Genomic DNA, 24,742 nt, shown 5'->3' with positions numbered 1-24,742 from the left:
GGCTTGGTTAATATTTGTAGTTCCCTAAACAGGCTTCAACAGGATGTTCTTGAGTTCACACCACAAATAATTCTTATTACACTTTTTTTTACCCAGAAAACTTTAACTTAGCTTGATGAGTTACCTCAAAAAATAATCCCATATGACATTATGGAATGGAAGTAAGCATAGTATGTCAACTTTTTCATTTTTTTATCCCCTGTCGGTGACTAAATTCACATTGCCAAGAGAGATTTGTTTGAGTGCTTCAGCAGTTCTGTGGTGTCCTCATCCCAGTTAAATTTATCAAGCTGTAATCCCAAGAATTTAACACTGTCCATTTTTTCTATCTGTTTGTCATCATATTTTGGCCATATACGAGTGGGAAACCTCTTACAAGTTCTGAATTGCATGTAGTGTATTTTCTCAAAGTTTAGTGAAAAAGAATTGGATAGCACCCATTTGTTAATGTCCATGAAAATTTCATTAACCAATCTTTATAAGACTACAGTTCATTTGCTATTTATTGCAATGTTTGTATCATCTGCAAACAAAACAAACTCGGCATCTAGTAATATTACTGATGAAAGGTCATTGACACACACAAGAAAAAGCAAGGGCTCTAAGACAGTATCTTGTGGGACACCAAATATAATTAGTTCCCAGTAACATGATGCCTGATAGCTTAATTCATGGCTCTTTCCTTATGACATCCTTTTGTTTTCTGTCAGAGATTTAGAAATGGAATCATTTTGCAGCATTCTTCCTGTGCTCCATATGTGAATGGAATGGGGAGAAACCTTAATAACTGATACAATGGAACGTACTCTCTGCCATGCCCTTCACAGTGGTTTCCAGAGTATAGCTGTAGATCTAGATATGCCACTTATCAAAAGAATATTTGCTCAACACATGAAAAGACGAATATGGATTAGTTTCTTGTGGCAGAATTATGCTGGGATAGACCATTAGTTATTATCAGAGACAATGCAAAATAAATATATTTTGTAAATATTATTACTAACCAGTTGCTACCTTTTACATCTTCACATATTACATAGCAATATCAAAATTCCAGCGGTTTTAGGAGTGTGATAATGAATAACAGTTGATACACCAGCCCCCCCCCCCCCCCCCCCCCAAATTTGCAAGATGTTAAATTTTTTGATCATATTTGTAAAGTTTACCAAAAGATTAGAGTAGGACTTTTAGAACCCACACACAGGTAATCATAGTTATTTTGTTGTTGTTGTGGTCTTCAGTCCTGAGACTGGTTTGATGCAGCTCTCCATGCTACTCTATCCTGTGCAAGCTTCTTCATCTCCCAGTATCTACTGCAATCTACATCCTTCTGAATCTGCTTAGTGTATTCATCTCTTGGTCTCCCTCTACGATTTTTACCCTCCACGCTGCCCTCCAATACTAAATTGGTGATCCCTTGATGCCTCAGAACATGTCCTACCAACCGATCCCGTCTTCTGGTCAAGTTGTGCCACAAACTTCTCTTCTCCCCAAGCCTGTTCAATACTTCCTCATTAGTTATGAGATCTACCCATCTAATCATCAACATTCTTCTGTAGCACCACATTTCGAATGCTTCTATTCTCTTCCTGTCCAAACTATTTATCGTCCATGTTTCACTTCCATACATGGCTACACTCCATACAAATACTTTCAGAAATGACTTCCTGACACTTAAATCTATACTCGATGTTAACAAATTTCTCTTCTTCAGAAAAGCTTTCCTTGCCATTGCCAGTCTACATTTTATATCCTCTCTACTTCGACCATCATCAGTTATTTTGCTTCCCAAATAGCAAAACTCCTTTACTACTTTAAGTGTCTCATTTCCTTATCTAATTCCCTCAGCATCACCCGACTTAATTCGACTACATTCCATTATCCTCGTTTTGCTTTTGTTGATGTTCATCTTATATCCTCCTTTCAAGACACTGTCCATTCCATTCAACTGTTCTTCCAAGTCCTTCGCTGTCTCTGACAGAATTACAATGTCATCGGCAAACCTCAAAGTTTTTATTTCTTCTCCGTGGATTTTAATATCTACTCCGAATTTTTCTTTTGTTTCCTTTACTGCTTGCTCAATATACAGATTGAACAACATCGGGGAGAGGCTACAACCCTGTTTCTCTTCCTTCCCAACCACTGCTTCCCTTTCATGTCCCTCGACTCTTATAACTGCCATCTGGTTTCTGTACAACTTGTAAATAGCCTTTTGCTCCCTGTATTGTACCCCTGCCACCTTTAGAATTTAAAAGAGAGTATTCCAGTCAACATTGTCAAAAGCTTTCTCTAAGTCTACCTTTCCTTAATCTTTCTTCTAAAATAAGTCGTAACGTCGGTATTGCCTCACGTGTTCCAGTGTGTCTATGGAATCCAAACTGATCTTCCCCAAGGTTGGCTTCTACTAGTTTTTCCATTCATCTGTAAAGAATTCATGTTAGTATTTTGCAGCTGTGACTTATTAAACTGATAGTTTGGTAATTTTCACATCTGTCAACACCTGCTCTCTTTGGGATTGGAATTATTATATTCTTCTTGAAGTCTGAGGGTATTTCGCCTGTTTCATACATCCTGCTCACCAGATGGTAGAGTTTTGTCAGGACTGGCTCTCCCAAGGCCGTCAGTAGTTCCAATGGAATGTTGTCTACTCCGGGGGCCTTGTTTCGGCTCAGGTCTTTCAGTGCTCTGTCAAACTCTTCATGCAGTATCGTATCTCCCATTTCATCTTCATCTACATCCTCTTCCATTTCCATAATATTGTCCTCATGCACATCGCCCTTGTATAGACCCTCTGTATAGACCTTTCTGCTTTCCCTTCTTTGCTTAGAACTGGATTTCCATCTGAGCTCTTGTTATTCATACAAGTTGTCCTCTTATCTCCAAAAGTCTCTTTAATTTTCGTGTAGGCAGTATCTATCTTACCCCTAGTGAGATAAGCCTCTACATCCTTACATTTGTCCTCTAGCCATCCCTGCTTAGCCATTTTGCACTTCCTGTCAATCTCATTTTTGAGACGTTTGTATTTCTTTTTGCCTGCTTCATTTACCGCATTTTTATATTTTCTCCTTTCATCAATTAAATTCAATATTTCTTCTGTTACCCAAGGATTTCTACCAGCCCTCGTCTTTTTACCTACTTGATCCTCTGCTGCCTTCACTACTTCATCCCTCAAAGCTACCCATTCTTCTTCTACTGTATTTCTTTCCCCCATTCCTGTCAATTGCTCCCTTATGCTCTCCCTGAAACTCTGTACAACCTCTGGTTCTTTCAGTTTATCCAGGTCCCATCTCCTTAAATTCCCACCTTTTTGCAGTTTCTTCAGTTTTAATCTACAGTTCATAACCAATAGATTGTGGTCAGAGTCCACATCTGCCCCTGGAAATGTCTTACAATTTAAAACCTGGTTCCTAAATCTCTGTCTTACCATTATATAATCTATCTGATACCTTTTAGTATCTCCAGGGTTCTTCCACGTATACAACCTTCTTTCATGATTCTTAAACCAAGTGTTAGCTATGATTATGTTGTGCTCTGTGCAAAATTCTACCAGGCGGCTTCCTCTTTCATTTCTTAGCCCCAATCCATATTCACCGACTATGTTTCCTTCTCTCCCTTTTCCTACACTCGAATTCCAGTCACCCATGACTATTAAATTTTCGTCTCCCTTCACTATCTGAATAATTTCTTTTATTTCATCATACATTTCTTCAATTTCTTCGTCATCTGCAGAGCTAGTTGGCATATAAACTTGTACTACTGTAGTAGGTGTGGGCTTCGTATCTATCTTGGCCACAGTAATGCGTTCACTATGCTGTTTGTAGTAGCTTACCCGCATTCCTATTTTCCTAGTCATTATTAAACCTACTCCTGCATTACCCCTATTTGATTTTGTGTTTATAACCCTGTAGTCACCTGACCAGAAGTCTTGTTCCTCCTGCCACCGTACTTCACTAATTCCCACTATATCTAACTTCAACCTATCCATTTCCCTTTTTAAATTTTCCAACCTACCTGCCCGATTAAGGGATCTGACATTCCACGCTCCGATCCGTAGAACACCAGTTTTCTTTCTCCTGATAACGACATCCTCCTGAGTAGTCCCCGCCCGGAGATCCGAATGGGGGACTATTTTACCTCCGGAATATTTTACCCAAGAGGACGCCATCATCATTTAATCATACAGTAAAGCTGCATGCCCTCGGGAAAAATTACGGCTGTAGTTTCCCCTTGCTTTCAGCCATTCGCAGTACCAGCACAGCAAGGCCGTTTTGGTTATTGTTACAAGGCCAGATCAGTCAATCATCCAGACTGTTGCCCTTGCAACTACTGAAAAGGCTGCTGCCCCTCTTCAGGAACCTCACGTTTGTCTGGCCTCTCAACAGATATCCCTCCGTTGTGGTTGCACCTACGGTACGGCTATCTGTATCGCTGAGGCACGCAAGCCTCCCCACCAACGGCAAGGTCCATGGTTCATGGGGGGGATAGTTATTTTATGTTACAAAAATTATGAACATGATGTAGGGCATATTTTCATAATACTCTAGCAGATTAAAGTATGTCACTGTCATCATGGGGTACTGTTGATGACCTCATAGTTCAGTTCTGCAAAACAAATCCAAAATTCAGTCCAGGCATAAGGAAAAGGTAATGAGTAAAACTTCTCTCTTTCTCTCTCTCTTTGACTCACACTGATAAAGCACACCCCACACCTCTAAAGGAAAAGTCATTAGTGTGTAGTAACACAATAAAATTTGACCTAAATATCATCCCTTCAAGACATGGTGATGCATGGAAGTTTTATTGTTAGTGTTTGATTTGCAAGAGGAGGAGCAGTGGCAGCGTACAGTCCGTAGCCATTCTTGGTTTACTCCTAAACCTATTGACAATGTCTGATAGTGTTTGTCTGTGAAACTGTTAATGGTGGTCTACTCTTTGGGCAGGAAATTTAAAGTGTGTTTACATGGGACATATTTTATGGCAATGTGTGGCTATAATATTATTGCTGTAAATATTGCTGCATTGTGGCTGCTATAGATGGGAATACTGCAGTATGTTTAGCAATATTACCGATGGATCATACTTCTGCAAGTATTTGTTGAGATACAACTGAGATGTCACCAGTGTTGTCCATTAAAGGTGGAGAATATTTCATATGGCTGGGCAATATACAGGGTGATCCGTTGACCATGAACAGGCCAAATATCTCACGAAATAAGCATCAAATGAAAAAACTACATAGAATGAAACTTGTCTAGCTTGAAAGGGGAAACCAGATGGGGCTATGGTTGGCCTGCTAGATGGCTTTCTGCCATAGGTCAAATGGATATCAACTATGTTTTTTTTTTTTTTAATAGGAACCCCCATTTTTTATTACATATTCGTGTAGTACATAAAGAAATATGAATGTTGTTGTTGGACAACTTTTTTTGGTTTGTGATAGATGGTACTGTAATAGTCACAAACATATGGTTCACAATTTTACAGAAACAGTTGGTGACAAGTAGGTTTTTTTAAGTTAAAATACACAACATAGGTACATTTGAACATTTTATTTCAGTTATTCCAATGTGATACATGTATCTTTGTGAACTTATCATTTCTGAGAACGCATGCTGTTACAGTGTGATTACCTGTAAATACCACATTAATGCAATAAATGCTCAAAATGATGTCCATTAACCTCAATGCATTTGGCAATACATGTAATGACATTCCTCTCAACAGCGAGTAGTTCGCCTTCCATAACGTTCGCACATGCATTGACAATGTGCTGACGCATGTTGTCAAGCGTTGTCGGTGGATCACAATCGCAAATATCCTTCAACTTTCCTCACAGAAAGAAATCCGGGGACGTCAGATCCGGTGAACATGCGGGCCATGATATGGTGCTTCGAAGACCAATCCATCTGTCATGAAATATGCTATTCAATACCACTTCAACCACATGCATGCTATGTGCCAGACATCCATCATGTTGGAAGTACATTGCCATTCTGTCATGCAGTGAAACATCTTGTAGTAACATCGGTAGAACATTAAGTAAGAAATCAGCATACATTGCACCATTTAGATTGCCATTGATAAAATGGGGGCCAATTATCCTTCCTCCCATAATGTTGCACCATACATTAACCCACCAAGGTCGCTGATGTTCCACTTGTTGCAGCCACCATGGATTTTCCATTGCACAATAGTGCATATTATGCCAGTTTACGTTACCGCTGTTGGTGAATGGTGGTTCGTCACTAAATAGAATGCGTGCAAAAAATCTGTCATTGTCCTGTAATTTCTCTTGTGCCCAGTGGCAGAACTGTACATGATGTTCGAAGTCATCACCATGCAATTCCTGGTGCATAGAAATATGGTACGGGTGCAATCAATGTTGATGTAGCATTCTCAACACTGACGTTTTTGAGATTCCCAATTCTCGCACAGTTTGTCTGCTACAGAGGTGTGGAAAACACCTACTTGAGCATCATCATTTGTTGCCGGTCGTGGTTGTGTTTCACATGTGGCTGAACACTTCCTGTTTCCTTAAATAACGTAACTATCCGGTGAATGATCCGGACACTTGGATGATTTCCAGGATACCGAGCAGCCTACATAGCACATGCCCATTGGGCATTTTGATCATGATAGTCATACATCAACATAATATCGACCTTTTCCACAATTGGTAAATGGTCCATTTTAAAACAGGTAATGTATCATGAAGCAAATACCGTCCGCACTGGCAGAATGTTAGGTGATACCATATACTTATACGTTTGTGACTATTACAGTGCTATCCATCACAAAGCGAAAAAAGTGGTCCAACTAAAACATTCATATTTCTTTATGTACTAAGTGAATATGTAATAAAAAATGGGGGTTCCTATTTAAAAAATCACAGTTGATATCCATTTGACCTATGGCAGTGCCATCTAGTGGGCCATCCATAGTGCCATCTGGTTTCCCCCTTCAAGCTAGATGAGTTTCGTTCTTTGTAGTTTTGTTGTTTGATGCTTATTTCATGAGATATTTGGCCCGGTCACTATCAATGGGCCACCCTGTAAATCTCTGACCTTGTCTGTAAATGCTTCCGTCTCACTCTCAGCCTTGCTGCCTTTTTCTGCTGATCAGTGCTAAGTCATTTAATCTGAGTGATGAAACTGTTATTTAATTTTGTTTCAAAATATAGGGTATGTAGATTCAGGCACTCAATTTATTTCTTGCCTACAAGAATGTTTCAGAGAGGAATTGAGTTTGATATGCACATCTATACATCTGCAGCCAGAATATAAGATTTAACAAGTAGTAAAACTATTGAACCTATACCCCTTCTGCCAGAAGTATCCATCTCCGAATCTCACTACTATAGAACATGACAGTTACTGGTCACTGTTGAAAATCTTGCAAAACTGTATGATACAGAAAAAGCTGGAACACTAACAACTCCTTTTGTGGAGGAGCTGACAGCAATAGTGACAGTAAAAGTGAAAGGAGTAGCAGCAGTGTCAGTTAGAACATCACCATCAGTGTTAGCAGTAGCACCAGCACTAACAACACTAACAGAAGCAGTGAAAATAGTAAAAATGACAGTAGAAGCAGCAGCAACAACAGCAGAAGTAGCAACAATAACAACAGATATAACAGTAGGAGCAGCAGTAAATCCAAGCTTCATCATCAGTATCAACAACTGCAGTACCAACAAACCTAGCAGCATTTGCACCCAATTTGGCAACAACACCAACAGCATCTAGAGAGCTATCGAAAGTAGCAGAAGCAGTACCAGCAGCAGCAGTTGTAACAATACCATCACAAACTTTAACAGGAGTTTCACCAGCAACTGTAGCAGCTACACCAACAATAATAACTGTACAATCAGGAGGAAGGAAGAGAGCTACAGTAGAGAAAGCAGTGTGAAGTGTTATGGGAAGACAGAAAACAGTGCCTCTTTTCAGTTTAAAAATCATTTTAATCGAAGACACCATTGTAACTAATATTGGACTAGTGAAGAAGTTTGATATTTCTTGTTTGGGTAAACAATGGGCCACTGATACTGAACTTACAGTTGTAAAATAGTTGGTAACTATAATATGGCAAATAATACAAGGGATCAAGGAAGTCTAGGCAGTATTTTTCTGAATCTTAAAAATACAGAAGATTCATATGAAGTGACTGTGTTTTCACTTTCTGGTCATAACTGTGTATCTTTAAATTATCCAGGTTAGTTCCCTCTTGATAAAAGTTACATAACTAGGCTAATTCTAAAATTTGTGATTGTCAGACCTATCACAAAACTGTTGGGTTTCATAATTACCTTACTGAAGGAGACTTGTTTGCCCAGTGTTATGGCGACACACATTACAGTTTAAGTAATGATTTGTTAGCAGAGATAATACCAGTATTTTATATGTTTCAAAGCAATCTTGACACAATTTAATGACACAATTCTCATAAAGAAAAGCAAAGTAACTGACAAAAACTTTGAAACTAAGGTTTCAAACGGACAAAATCCATGGTACACTAAACAACTGACTGATTTGAAAACCAGTTTATGATCTATATATATAATAGTTTAAAAACTGACCATGCGAGTACTACGATATATTGATAAGCAGTCTGACAGCAACTGAATAAAACACAATTTTAGTGGCATACGCGTTTCGCCTTTATTTTCTGCAAGGCATCATCAGTGGCCTGGAATATGTACATATGTTAGCTATTTTATTTACATTTTTGTCACTGTGCCTATAGGTTATAAACAGTTCTGGTGGTTGGTATTTCCTATTAAGTAGCAATGTTTTGAACTGTACTTACAGGTTGCGTAGACAGTTTCTTACATATTACGCTCCTGTTGCATTTTTGGTGTTGTTCTTCTTCCTATGAGTGCCAATTTGCTGTTTTTTCCACATTCCACAGCACTATGCACTGAACGCTTGTTTTACTGCAATGTTTTGGATTCTGTTGCCGACTGTCAAATGTTTTTGCCAAAGATCGAATATTACTGCCAAACTTATGAGTGTAACTATTGAAGTATCTGTGGTCTATTCGTGTATTTTTTTGTGGGGGGGGGGGGGGGGTCTGTGTATGTGTGTGTGTGTGTGTGTGTGTGTGTGTGTGTGTGTGTCTGTATTTTGGTGTTGTATATATATATATATATATATATATATATATATATATATATATATATATATTTTTTCATGTTATCATTTCCTTTATTAAGTGTACTGGGGAACCTGTGCCGATGTGTGTTTGTTCATTTATCACATGTTTGTTTTCTGCTATGGCTTTCTGGATGTGGAAGTTTTCTTGCATTTGTATAAGATGTTTGTCATGGTTGCTTATTCTCATTATTTTCATTTCTTGTTCCATGTTTGTAGGATGATGGTTGTAGTGTTTTAAATGCTCTGCAAATGTGGAATGGTTTGTTTCATACTTCCAACATCTGATATGTTCTTTGTATCTTGTTTCAAAATTCCTGCATGTCATGCCTATGTATACTGCATCACAACTTTGACATTCAAGTTTATATATTCCTGATTGTTGGAATTTGTCCCTCTTGGTAGCTGGTTGGCTTAGGTGTGATTAAAGGGTTTGCCCAGGCTTATATGCTATTTTGAAGCCCTGTCTCTTTAGGATGTTTGCAACTCTGTGTGTTAGTTTATGTGTGTAGGTCATGGTGTACCATCTGGTTTTTTTCTGTGTGGTGTTGTCATTGTGTGTGTTTGTTGAGTGTGTTTGTAAGTTTTCAGCTTGTGAGTTCTTTTGTATTGTGGAAATGTTGTGTTTGTTTTTATTTGTGTTTTTATTTTTTGATTGAGCCTGTGTACCACATGTGTGTCATACCCATTGTTCCTAGCTATTTGTATGATCATGTTCATTTCTTGTTCATAGTTTCTCTTGCTGAGTGGGATTCTGTTTAATCTATGTAACATGTGTGTTAGTGCTGCATGTTTCTGGCTTTGGGGGTGGTTGGATGTGGAATGTATTATTGTGTCCGTGGCTGTTGGTTTTCTAAAGATGTTAAATGTATGTTTTCCATTTTCTTTTTTAATTGTAATGTCAAGAAAATTTATTTGATTTTCTTTTTCTTTTTCAAGTGTGAATTTTATGTTCTTATGAGCTTTGTTTATTTCTGAATGGAGTTCATCTATTTTTTTCACTTGGCTCATCTACCAGACAAATAATGTCATGCACGTATCTGTACCAATATATGATTTTGAAACTTTCATTTGTAGTTATCTTATCAAATATCTGATTTTCAAGGTGACTGATGAAAATGTTTGCTAGTGTTCCTGATATTGGGGATCCCATGGGCAGTCCATCAGTTTGTTGATAATATTCTTCCTCAAACTGAAAGTAGTTTTGTTCAGTTGTCAGTCTGAGCATATCCGTTATTTCTTTTATTGCGTCTGTGGTGAGGTTGCTGTGGGATGAGAGATTTTGTTCTATGATTTCTATTGTTTCTGTGATAGGGATAGAGGTATACATATTTTCTATATCGAATGAAATCAGTGATGCTGTGTGTGGTATCTGTATGTTCTGTATGTTTTCTATTAGGTTTCCTGTGTTTATCACTGTTCTGTTGTTTTCTACTTTATAGTGGTTTGTAACTAACTTTTGGAGGTGTTTGGCTATGCGGTATGTTGGGGCTTTCTTGAAGTTGATAACAGGTCTCATTGGCATTCCGTCTTTATGTACTTTCGGTTGGCTGTGGAGTGTTGGTGCTTGTGGGTTTTTCTGTGTTAAGTAGTATTTTTGTTTGTCTGTGAGTGTGTGTTCAATGTTTTTCAGTGTTCGTTTCACATTTGCCTGGAATCGTGTAGTTGGATCTGACTTCAGTTTTTGTATTGCATTGGTGTTTATGTATTCCTTGGTTTTTGTGATGTATTGCTCTTTATCCATGAGTACTGTTACATTTCCCTTGTCTGCTCTTGTTATTAATACGTTGTTGTTTGTTAACTTTTGTTTTAACCTTTTCATAGTAGCTGCTTCTGTTTGGTTGTTCTTATTGTGTGTCTGCTGTGTTTGTTTTATTATGCCTTTTATTTCTTCTTTTACTAGTTCTCTTGTCAGTCCTATGTTTATTTCACAATTATTTTGTTGTTCTTCACGTGTAAGGATGTGTTCGGTTTCTACTATGAGATTTTCTATGTATTGATTGTTCACTTTGCTATTGGTGCAGTGTTTCAAACCTTTTTCCAAGAGCATTTTTTCGTTTTCGTGTAGTTCTGTCTCTGTTAGGTTAACTAAGTGTGGATGGAATGTGTGTTGGTGTTCATGTGGTTTCACATTTAAAATGTAAATGTATTTTTGCGTCTTTTTTACTGTTAGTTTCATTATCTTGTGTTTATGTTTGTTTTGTAAATGTTTCATTGCTATGTATGTGTTGTGCTCAGTTTTTTCTACTAGTGCCATGAAAACTGCGGCGTTTCCTACGTTTTTTGCCAATTCTAGATGAGTCTCATAGATCATCATGTTTAGGTGCTGTTTTTTCGAATAGAGCATCTTAATTTCATGTAGTAACCAATATCGTTCTGCAAATGATTTCGACTTTTGTGCCACTGTAGAACTGTTTTTAACCTTTACATTAATGTAACTTGGAATTAAATCGTTCTTTTTGCATGTTCTGTTGAATTTTATATGCTGTATCGTCTTATGGAGTCTCAGATGTATTTTCTTGAACCTGTTGTACACGTTGACAGGGAATGCTTGACATAGCTGTATTGACATCTTCAACTTTTGTGGTCCTGTCCTCCTCAGTTGCGCGTAATACTACGATATATTGGAATGTGGAAAAAACAGCAAATTGGCACTCATAGGAAGAAGAACAACACCAAAAATGCAACAGGAGCGTAATATGTAAGAAACTGTCTATGCAACCTGTAAGTACAGTTCAAAACATTGCTACTTAATAGGAAATACCAACCACCAGAACTGTTTATAACCTATAGGCACAGTGACAAAAATGTAAATAAAATAGCTAACATATGCACATATTCCAGGCCACTGATGATGCCTTGCAGAAAATAAAGGCGAAACGCGTATGGCACTAAAATTGTGTTTTATTCAGTTGCTGTCAGACGGTCCATAAGTGAAACTTATCAATATATCGTAGTATTAGGCGCAACTGAGGAGGACAGGACCACAAAAGTTGAAGGTGACCATGCGAGGTTAGCCTGTGCTGAATGCAGTAATAAGCACAAAAAAACCTTCATGGAAGCCAAAGAAAGTTCAAATGCTCTGTTTGTATCATTGAAAAAAAGTGAGCAGTATACCAGTTGTCTTCATTCTCATGATTATAACCAACAACACAAAAACTATACCAAACTGCAGAAGCACTCATCACAGTCATTCACATGGTACTGACACACAATTTCCTCAGCAATGGAGAGGTATCTGCATAGACATGCAGTGCAGTTAAAGAAAGTCTAAATGTGCATGAAGAACATTTGCCTCACCCATCAACCCAGCAAGTCAGCCATAGCTGTACACAGTGAAACATGTGGTCAGGGTATAAATGTGTTCACAGACCAAAGCAGATCCATCAATACCAACCAGCCACCATGTCATCTTCTGCCAATGGCGTCACTGGACGTGGTATGGGTGGGTGCGGGGTCAGCATACAGCTCTCCTGGCCGTTGTCAGTTTTCATGGCCTGGAGCCTCTACTGTACGCTCAAGTAGCCCTTCAATTGTCATAACAAGGCTAAGTGCACCCAGTTCCAATGCTCCCACAGAGAAAAAATCCTTGGTAGTATGGGGAATTGAACCTGGGTCCTCCACAGGGCAGTCAGCTGTGCTGACTACTCAGTTATGGAGGCAAATGTGATCAGGACATAGACTTTGCTAGTGTTCATGTTTTAGTAAAAACATTATACCAAAAAATAAAAAAATAGAAGTCAGAAAGCCTGTAAGTTCGTTAAATGCCAGAACAATTTTAATTGTAGTATCAACTTTAGGATGCCAGTGGCATGGCTGCTTGCCCCCATAGCTACATGGACACTACATAACCAAAAACAAGCAGCCACTCGCACTTCTCTACGTAAATGTCACACCTGAGTCACTATTAACATTATACAGCATCACCACTGTAGTACTGATAATATCTGCACTCAGTCAAAGTTATTTACACTACTCGCCATTAAAATTGCTACACCAAGAAGAAATGCGTATGATGAATGGGTATTCAATGGACAAATATATTACACTAGAACTGACATGTGATTATGTTTCACACAATTTGGGTGCGTAGGCCCTGAGAAATCAGTACCCAAACAACCACCTCTGGTCATAATAACAGCCTTGATACACCTGGGCATTGAGTCAAACAGAGCTTGGATGGCATGTACAGGTACAGCTGCCCATGCAGCTTCAACACGATACCACAGTTCATCAAGAGTAGTGACTGGCATATTGTGAAGAGCCAGTTGTTCGGCCACCATTGACCAGACATTTTCAGTTGGTGAGAGATCTGGAGAATGTGCTGGCCAGGGCACCAGTCGAACATTTTCTCTATCCAGAAAATGCAATATGCAGTCGTGCATTATCCTGCTGAAATGTAGGGTTTCGCAGGGATCGAATGAAGGGTAGAGCCATGGGTCATAACACATCTCAAATGTAACATCCACTCTTCAAAGTGCTGTCAATGCGAACAAGAGGTGACCAAGACGTGTAACCAATGGCACCCCATACCATCATGCCGGGTGATACGCCAGTATGGCAATGACGAATACATGCTTCCAATGTGCGTTCATCGCGATGTCGCCAAACACAGATGCGACCATCATGATGCAGTAGACAGAACCTGGATTCATCCGAAAAAATGATGTTTTGCCATTTGTGCACCCAGGTTCGCCGTTGAGTACACCATTGCCGGCGCTCCTGTCTGTGATGTAGCGTCAAGGGTAACCACAGCCGTGGTCTCCGAGCTGATAGTCCATGTTGCTGCAAATATCGTTCAACTGTTCGTGCAGAAGGTTATTGTCTTGCAAACGTCCCCATCTGTTGACTCAAGGTTCAAGATGTGGCTCCATGATCCATTACACCCATGCAGATAAGATGCCTGTCATCTTGATTGCTAGTCATATGAGGCTGTTGGGATCCAGCATGGTGTTCTGTATTACCCTCCTGAACTCACCGTTTCCATATTGTGCTAACAGTCATTAGATCTCGACCAACGCGAGCAGCAATGTCGCGATATGATAGACCGCAATGCGATAGGCTACAATCCGACCTTAATCAAAATCGGAAATGTGATGGTACGCATTTCTTCTCTTTACATGAGGCATCACAAAAACGTTTCACCAGGCAACGCTGGTCAACTGCTGTTTGTGTATGAGAAATTGGTTGGAAACTTTCCTCATGTCAGCACGTTGTAAGTGTCACCATCGGCGCCAACCTTGTGTGAATGCTCTGAAAAGCTAATCATTTGCATATCACAGCATCTTTTTCCTGTCGGTTAAATTTCACGTCTGTAGCACGTCATCTTTGTGGTGTAGCAATTTTAATGGCCAGTAGTGTAAATAATTAGTTTTCTACCATGCAAACACAATGTTTAATACAGTCTTTCTCTATGTGCATTACTACATAGCTCTCATGACATTACATGACCTCCAAAAGATCTAGGTGTGCTAATTTCTGAGTTAAAGGGTGGGTGCAATGTTCTGGTTGATTAGCCTTGACCTGCATGATAAAATACAAAAATTATAGGGAAATAATTGGATTTTCATATTCTTATAGAACTCTTCTCAACCCTACAGGAGTTTTTGGTATCAGGAAAGTTGATTATTTGCTTGATTTGTACTAATTTCACTATGACTAAATGCCTAAGTTAATTTGTTGTTGTATATATTGCTATAAACTTTGTTTTGGACTGACTGAACAAATTATTTTTCTGTTATGCATAGTGGCATAAATTATTTGATGATATTCTTTACTACTTACATTTTTCTGTTTGTTTAGTGATTCACAATTTACGTTTTGAGAATTTCCAAATTGATTTTATTTTTCTTTTAGAATTATAAATTATGGATGTAACTCATAAACTTAGTGATTCCTTAATAACCTTCAACACAATTTGAATATAGTGTGAGAGTAATTTCATATCTTTACATGTCATGACCATCTACTTAAAAAGTTTAGTTCCCATATACATTTATATGAATCATTGACTCCTATAAAATTGTGTTATGTATCTCACATCCCGACTGTGAGTCGCACAGGTTGTCCCTAAAATGTTAATGTAGCTGACTAAAAGTATTGGCTATGAGCATACATAATGATACATACATGTAAATGTTCTGTGACTTGAAGAAGCACTTGCAAGATTTCTAGATACTAGAGCTCCAGTTAGTTCATTATGTGTTATTACAAACCAAAGGAGTTGTAAATTACCTTATTTTCCTAGGATATTTTCCCCAGAATAGCAAAGGATAGAAGACATCATCCCTTTACACTCCTATCTCTAGGGGCACAAGAAAGGTTTCATGTGTGTGGACCCCATTTCAGATATTCAAGTAACTCTTTCATCTGTCTGCAGAACTATCTGTGGTAGGCTCGAGATTTGAATGAGTGCCACAGTGTATGCTGCAGCATTTGCATAGATGCCTCAAGATACAAGGGCATCATTTTGAATAACTCATTTAGGCCACATTTTGGTGTATCATACACTGGGCACTGGGATGTAGGCCTACTAAACAGGTTATTATATTGTAATGTGTCATCTACTGGAATGAACTCTACAGGGTGATCCATGGCATGAATATATTCCAGTAATAGTAGTAGTAGTAGCAGTATAGTTGTTGTTGTTGTTATTGCTTATCGATACACAGACAATGCATACAAGGAAGCACCGTATCCTACATAATGCAAGTGTGCATAGTACCCCACACCGTAATATTACATTCAGAATTACCCATACAACTTTGATTAAATTGCATAGATGACTGAAAAGATATTTTAAATGCAACACATAGTTCACACTTACATATAACACATAATAGTTCTAAGACTTTTGTTTCTAACATTCCTTCAGATCATAGTAAGCACTTAATTAAACATATTATTGATATGTAGGACATGAATATAATTATGTCTGCTGCTAGGTTATTATAGGTATTCATTTACACATAATAGCAGCTGGTCATTAAAAAATTTGAACACTGCTTCCGTAAATAAAGCCCTTTTTTATTTCTTTATTTGTGCTGGAAATTTGTTATTGAACCTATTACTCTGAATGTTTGTTTGTTTTTGTGGTAAAGCTTTGTTTACTTTTTTATGTGGATGCCACTGCACATTCTTTTATTGTATGTGTGAAGATCTGAGTTAATTATGAAATTTTCAATGTTCTTTTTATATTAATTACACTTTTTTGTATGTAGAGGCATAATAAGTGCAGAATATTTAGCTGTTGAAATAACTGTTTGGTGGGTGTTAGCCTTGAACTGTTGGTAATTTTTCTAATAGTTTGTTTTTGTTGAGTGAAGATGATTTTAGTTTTGTATAATTATGACTGCAGAAAGTGAGATCACAGGTAATAGCAGAATGTATGTAAGCAAAGTAGACAATTCTGCAACACCAGCTACTGCACACAACACTAAAATGAAGTGTGAAACAAATTAGCTTTATATGAAATGGAACTCACTCCAAACTGACAAAATCATGTTAACCATTCTTTCATAAACATTAGTGAGGGAGAGGACATGGGCTTTTGAGACTAAATTTTCGTCTATATGGACACCTAAAATTTTTGTGGTGGCCACGCTCTCAGTTTCTTTATTTTCTTTTCTGAGAACCAGGTTTTTATGTGACTTTGCTTCTCTGTAATGGATATAATTAGCATTTGAAATATTTAAGGTTGACTTGTTCATTTCAAACTAATTTTGTAAATATTCCAAAACTCTGATTGCAGATGGTTGTGTTAGTCCCCATTGTTCAAAATCACATTATATTACTGGAAACTGGAGTAAAATTAAAAAAAAAATGAATATTACTATTCTATATTCTGCACTGAAAAGCTGTAATAGGGATGTTGACAAATGTTTTGAGCTCTTTCGAGTTGGTAGTATTGTAATTATTAGATCTAAAAACATTCTTTTCTAAAAATACATTCATATTTTAAGAAACGTATTTTTTTCATTGGACCTTTTAATTTCGCACTAAAATGCTCATGGATTTGTTGAGCCATTGCTGTGATTTCATGAGTCAGTTAGCATTCTGTCAGATAATGTGAGCTAGAGACATCCGGAACATTTCCGCAATATCTCATTAATGGCAATATTTATATGAAAATGGTTTTGTCCACGTTCAAGAACACTAGAGTTTGCATCTTCCAAATGATGTTAAAATATAATTACAGGTCCAGGATTAGGTAAATTGAGGTATGGAACAGACTGGCCTTACACAAAATGGAACTCACTTTGAACTTACAAAATTGTGTTGTCCATTATTTTAATGCCAGAAGTTTTGGCAAGTGAAGTGGTATGGGTCTGATGACTTACCTCAGGGAATTTTATGTGAGGTAGCATGGATTCTGAAGGGAGAATTCTGATTTCACTCATATTAACTGTCCCTTGAAAAATTCAGCCCAGTTACTTCATAAAAAAATGTCCTCTACAATATTAAGAGGTTGCACACCACAGTATTAAATTAAAGACATTTCGTTGTTTTAAATTTTTGTGTTGCACTGCCTATGTGATGTTGGCCCCTAGGCAGCAGTCTAAGAAGCCTGTGTGTAAATGCAGCTCTGACTATGAATGGCAGAGAGGAGTATGAAGCTGGTGGAGGGAGAATCGAATATGCTGTAAGTGTAGAGCAGATAACTGGGTGGGACAGCTATGGAGGTAAACAGAGAACAGGAATTAGTGGAAGTTTGGACGTGGTAGATAACACAATCAGAGGATGCGTATTTCAGAAAAGTCCATTGCAGTTAATCAGTTCAGGAAAGTTGGCATTGAGGAGAAAGAAGTAGGAGGAGATCTAGATGGCAAATGTGATATGAGTGTGAAGAAAGTATCCATGAACAGAAAGTTAATGAAAGGAACCCCCTGTTGTGTACCTTACTGTCTCTTTTCATTTATATTTATACATCCAGGTATCTTGAAACATGAATTGTGACTAGATTTGAAAAGAGAGAGAGAGAGAGAGAGAGAGAGAGAGAGAGAGAGAGAGAGAGAGAGAGAGAGAAAGAGAGAGAGAGAGAGAGAGAGAGAGAAGGGGGGAGGATGTTTCCTTGCTGTGTGTCCTTCAGTAACATTCCATCCATAAGGTAATACTTATATTTTATAATCTTCAGTTGGACCTACTGTTTATATGCTTCATTGTAAAAAAAACATCTTGGTGTTCCTTTCAGGACAGAGAAAACGTATGGCTTTTCTTGATCTCTTACTACAGAGTCCAGATAAATTGTCAGACAAAGAAATAGAAGATGAAGTGGACACATTTATGTTTGCTGTAAGTAACAACTTGTGATTCATTTTCCCTTGGTTTTATTTATGGGTAAAATGAAATGCTATTTATCTAGTCCTGTGGTCAAATATTTGAGAATTTTTGGTGGAACATATGTTTTAAATTTACATAGAATATGTAGTGTGATGCCATGAAAAGTACAAGCAAATCTCTGATGAAGAATCAAGAATCTTTATTGATCATTGAACATGCAATATGAGAAAGGCTTGGTCTTTGGTAAATATCAGAATAAAATTTCTGACAATGTGTACAATGAATAGATACAGTTCATATACAAGCAGTTTGTAAATACCATAAATATTAAGGCACTGAGTATATGTTCAGTAGACACAACAGTTACAAAGTTGGAGAACACAATTAATATACGGAGCTGCAAAATATGATACATGTTGAAACAGTGACTACAGTGACTAAATAGAATTAACAATGTTCAATATACATTATAAGCATACAATGTATGTGCTGCTAAAACTCAGAAGCAAGTCCGGTGAATCAAGGCAGTTATATGATGTGGCAGCCCTCTGTACCCCATCCATGAAGAAGGTTCCCATCTTTATCTGAAGGGAGTGCTTTTTAAGATATAAGAGCTGGGAAGTTTTGACCCCTAGAAATTTCTAGAACCTTCCAGAATACTGAAAAGTATTTGAGAACATTCCACAACATTCCAGAATGTTCTGGAATATTTGGGACTATCCAGAATGTTCAGGAACATCGTGGATAATTGTGGAACATTCCAGAACACTCTCAAATATTGTAGAATGATCTGGAACATTGTGGACCATTAGAAGCCTTTTCAGCACGTTATGGAATTTGTCACTGGTGGCACTACCCATTGGTAGGGGTATATAAAGCAAGACCTGTCATCAGTTTGAACATAAAGTTCTTATCATTGACAAAGGAAGTATTCAAAAGTGTGCTGCAGTGAATGAATGAAATCAGATAGAGGAGTGTGAGTAGTCAGAGTGATACAGTGACTGAATATAAAGTGAAAATAAAGACTGAAAAGTGTGTAAAGTGTACTTGGTGTATTTGTTAATAAAATGTTGATTTATATTTTAGACAATGCCCAAACATAAAAGAGAAGGAGATCTTGCCAGTTCTGAAGCAGAATGGTGAAAACAAAAGAAAAATGAAACATGTGGAAAACACAATAGAAGCAGGAAATTCTAATGAAAGGTCAATAACCTTAGCAAGGAATTTCAACCAAAAATGAGATAATGTAGAGGAAATAATAGTGAACTAATAGCACTACAGAAAAGAATGTTACATCATTGGACAGAGTAATTTAAGGGATTATTATACTCAAAGAATACTCAAGCATGGGAACTAAGAGAAAACCAGCAAGTGGAAGAAGAGGTAAGTGGGATAAAAAAAAAAAAAAAAAAAAAAAAAACTAGCCAACAATAAGTAATCTAGCAATGACAGCCTACCAGCTGAGCTTGTAATGTGTGGTGTAGAACATCTGGTTATTAGCATGGAAGCCCTGATCTCAGATATATGGACAAAAAAAAAAAAGCTGTCCCAGATCATTTGAATATGGGAGTAATATGTGCTGTACATAAGAAGGGGGACATCCTGGACTGTACAAAATATAGGGGAATTACACTATTGAACACCGAATATAAAATATTCTCCTCCCCACTAACCAGATATCCACCCTGAGGGCGTACAGTATAGCAACATATCATATATTTGTTCGTTTTAAAGCACCAATGACACTGTAAAAAGATTTAAGCTTATTGAAGCCATGAATGAACTGGGAATACCACAACAGTTAATATGCGACATAAGTTTGACTACGGAAAAAGTAGTATGTAAAGAATGGATATAAGGAAATTTAGCACAAAGTTTGAAATTAACTGGATTGAGGCTATGGGATCACTCTCATGTCATGCTTTTTAACATAGTGCTAGAGAAGGAAATAAGGACAGCTGAAGTCAACACAACAGGCAAAATATACAACAGAATGTTACAGGTTCTGGCCTATGCAGATGATGTGGATATTACTGCAAGGACAGAAAAAAATGATTACCGGCTGGCCCCACAACTTAAGTCCATAAATCTGGCCAGAACAACAAAGTGTGAAATGGATAAAACTTTAATACATCCACTATTAACATATGACTCAGGAACTTGGACACTGATACTACAGTGTGAAGAGCTAATAGAATATTTTGAATGGGACAGTTAATGAAGCGTGGTGCAGACAAATATAATTTTGAACTTTACAGATAATATGAAGATCTTAAAATCATAAAGTTCATTAAGATAAACTGCCTGAAATGGGTCAGCCATGTTTTTCACGTGGAACATAAGAAACCAACAAAAATACTGCTGCTACAAAATCTAGTGGGATGAATACAGGGAAAGACTAAGACTTTTATACTCAGATGACAAACGAGAAGATTTAAAAATTGTTGATGTCAGAGGATGGAGACAGAAGATACTGGACAGTGATGAATGGCATGATGTCCTAGAGCAGGCCAAGGCCCATTAAGGGCTATAGACCCGGGAAGAAAAGGAAGAAACAGTCATTTTACAAATTGGTTTCAGCACAACTCATTTAATAAAACTTTTATTCAGTAAAATGGGTTGTCTGATAAGCAGTTATACAGTCTTTCTTAAAGAATGTTTAACTGTATACCTTGAGCAGTTTGTAGTAGTTTATCAAAGATTTTTAAAGTACAGTATTTACTTTGTGGGAGTTACCTTTCTTTTGTTATCCTGTACCTCAGTATGTCCTGCTCTGCCTTTAGTCTAGTGCTGTAGTTATGAATTTCTTCCCTGATAGCACTGTTTTTATACAAATAGTACATGGCTGTATATGTACAGGTTTACAATAGTCTGAGCCTACTAAAGAGAGGAAAACAGTGCTCCTCAGGACCAGTTTTGCACATTATGCATAATTATCTTTTATGTATTTTCGAAAGTTCAGTAACATAAGAGGTGCATCTCCAAATCAGAAGGCTATAAGTAATATGTGATTCAAAGATCCCAAAATACATTACTCAAAGATAGTCAATACTAATTATGTCTCTATGTTTCCAAAGGAGATAGGAGACTCATGAAGACTTTTTGCACATGACTTAGATGTTATGACCAGTTAATTTGGAATCATTATGTTTTCACAGTAGTTTTACAGACTTATTTTTTGTGGATATCAGTAACCCTAAAGGAAGATACTGTGATTTCTCTGAATCAGAGAACAATTTATTTGATGTGAACAGGTAGAGTTTTAAAACTTCTGTAGGTTACGTTAGACTGTCATTAGTACATGTAGACTACAGTAGTTTTTCAAGCAGCTTTGGTCACTTAAGGTCATATCCATGTTACCTGGTATGTTTGGTGTGTTGCATACCTGTTGGCTATTAGCTCATAATAATCACTTTCTTCGCATATGTGATCAGTGTCTTGCTAGATTCCCCTAAGAGCAAGAAGCTGTGAACCATCTAGAAACTGATTAAGGATATATTAAGGGCCGGGTAACCATACAACATTTTCATTCTACATAGTTATCCTCCTATCTGGTACTTACAAATAAACAATATTTATAGCACAACTGATATTGTCAGTGGTTAGTTCAGGTTTTATTAAAAATTGTTGATTTGTAATATGAAACATAGGGACATTGTAATAAAAATAAAGAAACAATACAGATTTACCATATAGTGCTAGAAAACACAGTGTGTTAATAAACTCTTGCCTTTGATCACGATGAAGAATGTTCTAGAAAATCAATCACAACAATAATTGTATAATATTTCGTATATTTGTGCATGTAAACTGTACTTGAATCAACAATTGATGCTTTGGTTACATAAAGGCAGAGATCTTATGTGATCAACTAATTTTAATACTTATAAATGCAATTTATATTCTCTACGAATATAAAATACACAATGGACTAATACTGAATGATGTACAGTTTTAAGTATGTGCAAAAGGAAAAACCAAACAAACAAAAAACAAAGTGAGGACATCAGGTCCTAGTTTCTCTCTGACACATTCATTTATGTTTCTTTCCCTGCCTATTCTTGCAATACTGCTGGTAATTTTACAGTTTACTACATCATATATATATATAATGTACCAAAACTATGAAACTGTAATTCTGGTAGAGCAAAACTCTAAGAACCAGTGGAGGACAGATCTGAGTGATTAGTGCACAAAGTTGAGATGTTGTGATGTGAGGTGATCAGGGTTGTGTCATCAGCATAGTATATCACTATGATGTCCATCCGTTCCCTGATACCTCTAATGCCCCGATGGGTCATTTTGACTCATACTGTATAACAATAATGTTCTGAGCTATTATTTAAAAACTGAATGCAATTATTATATTTTGATGTTTTTATATTATTTATATACCATTTAGGATATATAATTCTGAAGAAATTGCAAAATGACACAAATAACATCAGTTATTAAAAAATAAACAAACCTCCTTGAAATCCATACATCCTGAAGAAGAGTAAGAAAGTGAGGGCGTTTTCTTAGTTTTAAATGCATAGAAATATTGAATTATTTTTATTTACAGAAAATTTAGCTAGTTGATACTTCTGTGCAACTGACACTTTCATATTCAGTTTTCTTTGTGTGTATTGTACGAATCATCTTCTTACCAAAAGTGCACTTGAAAGCAGTGTTTATCACACTTGCAGAATTTGAGAACTTGACATTTTTGGTGTTTTTGGGTGATTTGTCTTCCTTTTCATTCCATTGTTTTCATAATTGTCTGTGTTCCAACAAACTGAGTGACTATTCACTTACTCAGAGTGTAGCGCTTCTGCAAGCAGCTGAAAAATGTCTTCTTGTGATCTACTTCCCCGTACTAGTCGAGAATATGACATATCCATTTATTCCTGTTAGATCAAGAATATTGTGGAAGGCATGTACTGGCCATCATTTTGAGGCAGTCTTGGCTGAATACTGTATGGTGAATCCCAAACATTGTATTGCTGTAATAACATAGTTTCTGAATTTTTTTCTCATGTGTATTTATAGTGACACTAGGATGAAGGGAACTCTTCATTAACATGTTGTCATTTTCTTTCCTTGATAGACCCACAAGAAAATGTCATCACATTTTTAAATTTTTATCACCTACAGAGGAGCCTTCAAACACTTCAGAGCATGTAGTATTTCTCTTCTTACTCTATTTACTGTTCCTAAGATGGTGGCTGACTATTGTTCCAATTTTGCTGCAAGTTTGAGGGAAGTGCAGTAATTATCTGTTGAAATGTTCCTGCTTTTGAATAGAAATGGTTCCATAAGATGCATCACTACATAATATGAAATCCTTCCACTTTGTGATCATATAATATCCTTACCAAGATAACAGAAACCATTGAGAATATACATGGTATCAACATCTACAGCTAACCAGAGCTTTTGTTCATACTTGTCAAGCTTTGAAGCAATGAAACGTGTCAACAGGCACCAGCCTTGCTCATGTCTTGTTATGTCAAATCAGGGTTTGTAGCACAAGGTGAGGTTTTCTATGAATTAGTTTCAAACATCAGAAACCAACCAAATTTATCAGTCTGTAAATGGACAGAGCATGTAGACTTCTCATTAAATCTTGGGAATCTCATAATTTCACTGAACATATTTCTATTCATCATTCAGAACACTTTGTAAGCCTGGAAGTATCTTATCTTGATGTAAATAGTGTTTTTGATACATTTCAATCTTCACCTCACCTCACCTCACTATATCCTTGCGGTATATCCAGTGTAATTAGAGTGATATTTCATTGTAAGCTATCCTTCAGATCAGGAAGAGTCTGGATACATCGCTGATAGACATGAGCTGTAAGATAAAAGACTGATCCTTGTAAAGGAATGATAAACTAAAGTATGTTGTATAGTGGCCATTGCTGTTACTATGTACCACATTAATAATAATAATAACAACAAAGATAACTACTGTATCATAAAAAAAAAGTAATTTGGATACAGGTGTGCAAAAAATAAAGTGATTTTTGGAAGGGAATGACAAACAAATGTAAACTTTATTGAATCCATTGTTGTCCATTCACACCACAATAGTATGATGAAAAGTTAATTATTTCATTACAAAGGAAGTATGGGAGTGAATGAAATACATGTAAGGCATACCAATAAATACAATTATAGTATTATCTTAAGGGGTTCAATATGACCACTCTGGACAGTAAAGATAAAAATCACAAAAAATCATGAACAATTGTGCAAAATGTGCTGTTCTTCAAGTCTGTTGATGTCAGCTGTATCAGGACTTTATGCAGAATTAGTGGTGATGAGTGAAAA

The 24,742-nt window shown here is 37.0% G+C and overlaps 1 protein-coding gene across 1 annotated transcript in view; it reads left to right on the top strand.

The window, feature by feature from the left end:
• Nucleotides 1–24,742, top strand: part of LOC124555720 (cytochrome P450 4C1-like) — a 258,545-nt gene that overhangs the window by 202,686 nt on the left and 31,117 nt on the right. The window contains exon 10 of the mRNA XM_047129727.1: nucleotides 18,337–18,437. Coding sequence (XP_046985683.1) covers nucleotides 18,337–18,437 — 101 coding nt within the window. The remainder of the gene's footprint in view (nucleotides 1–18,336; nucleotides 18,438–24,742) is intronic.

The sequence above is a fragment of the Schistocerca americana genome, chromosome X (assembly GCF_021461395.2).
Source record: "Schistocerca americana isolate TAMUIC-IGC-003095 chromosome X, iqSchAmer2.1, whole genome shotgun sequence".
In the NCBI taxonomy this organism is placed as follows: Eukaryota; Metazoa; Arthropoda; class Insecta; order Orthoptera; family Acrididae; genus Schistocerca; species Schistocerca americana.
The sequence above is the reverse complement of the archived record's forward strand: the minus strand, read 5'-3'. Positions and strand labels throughout refer to the sequence as shown.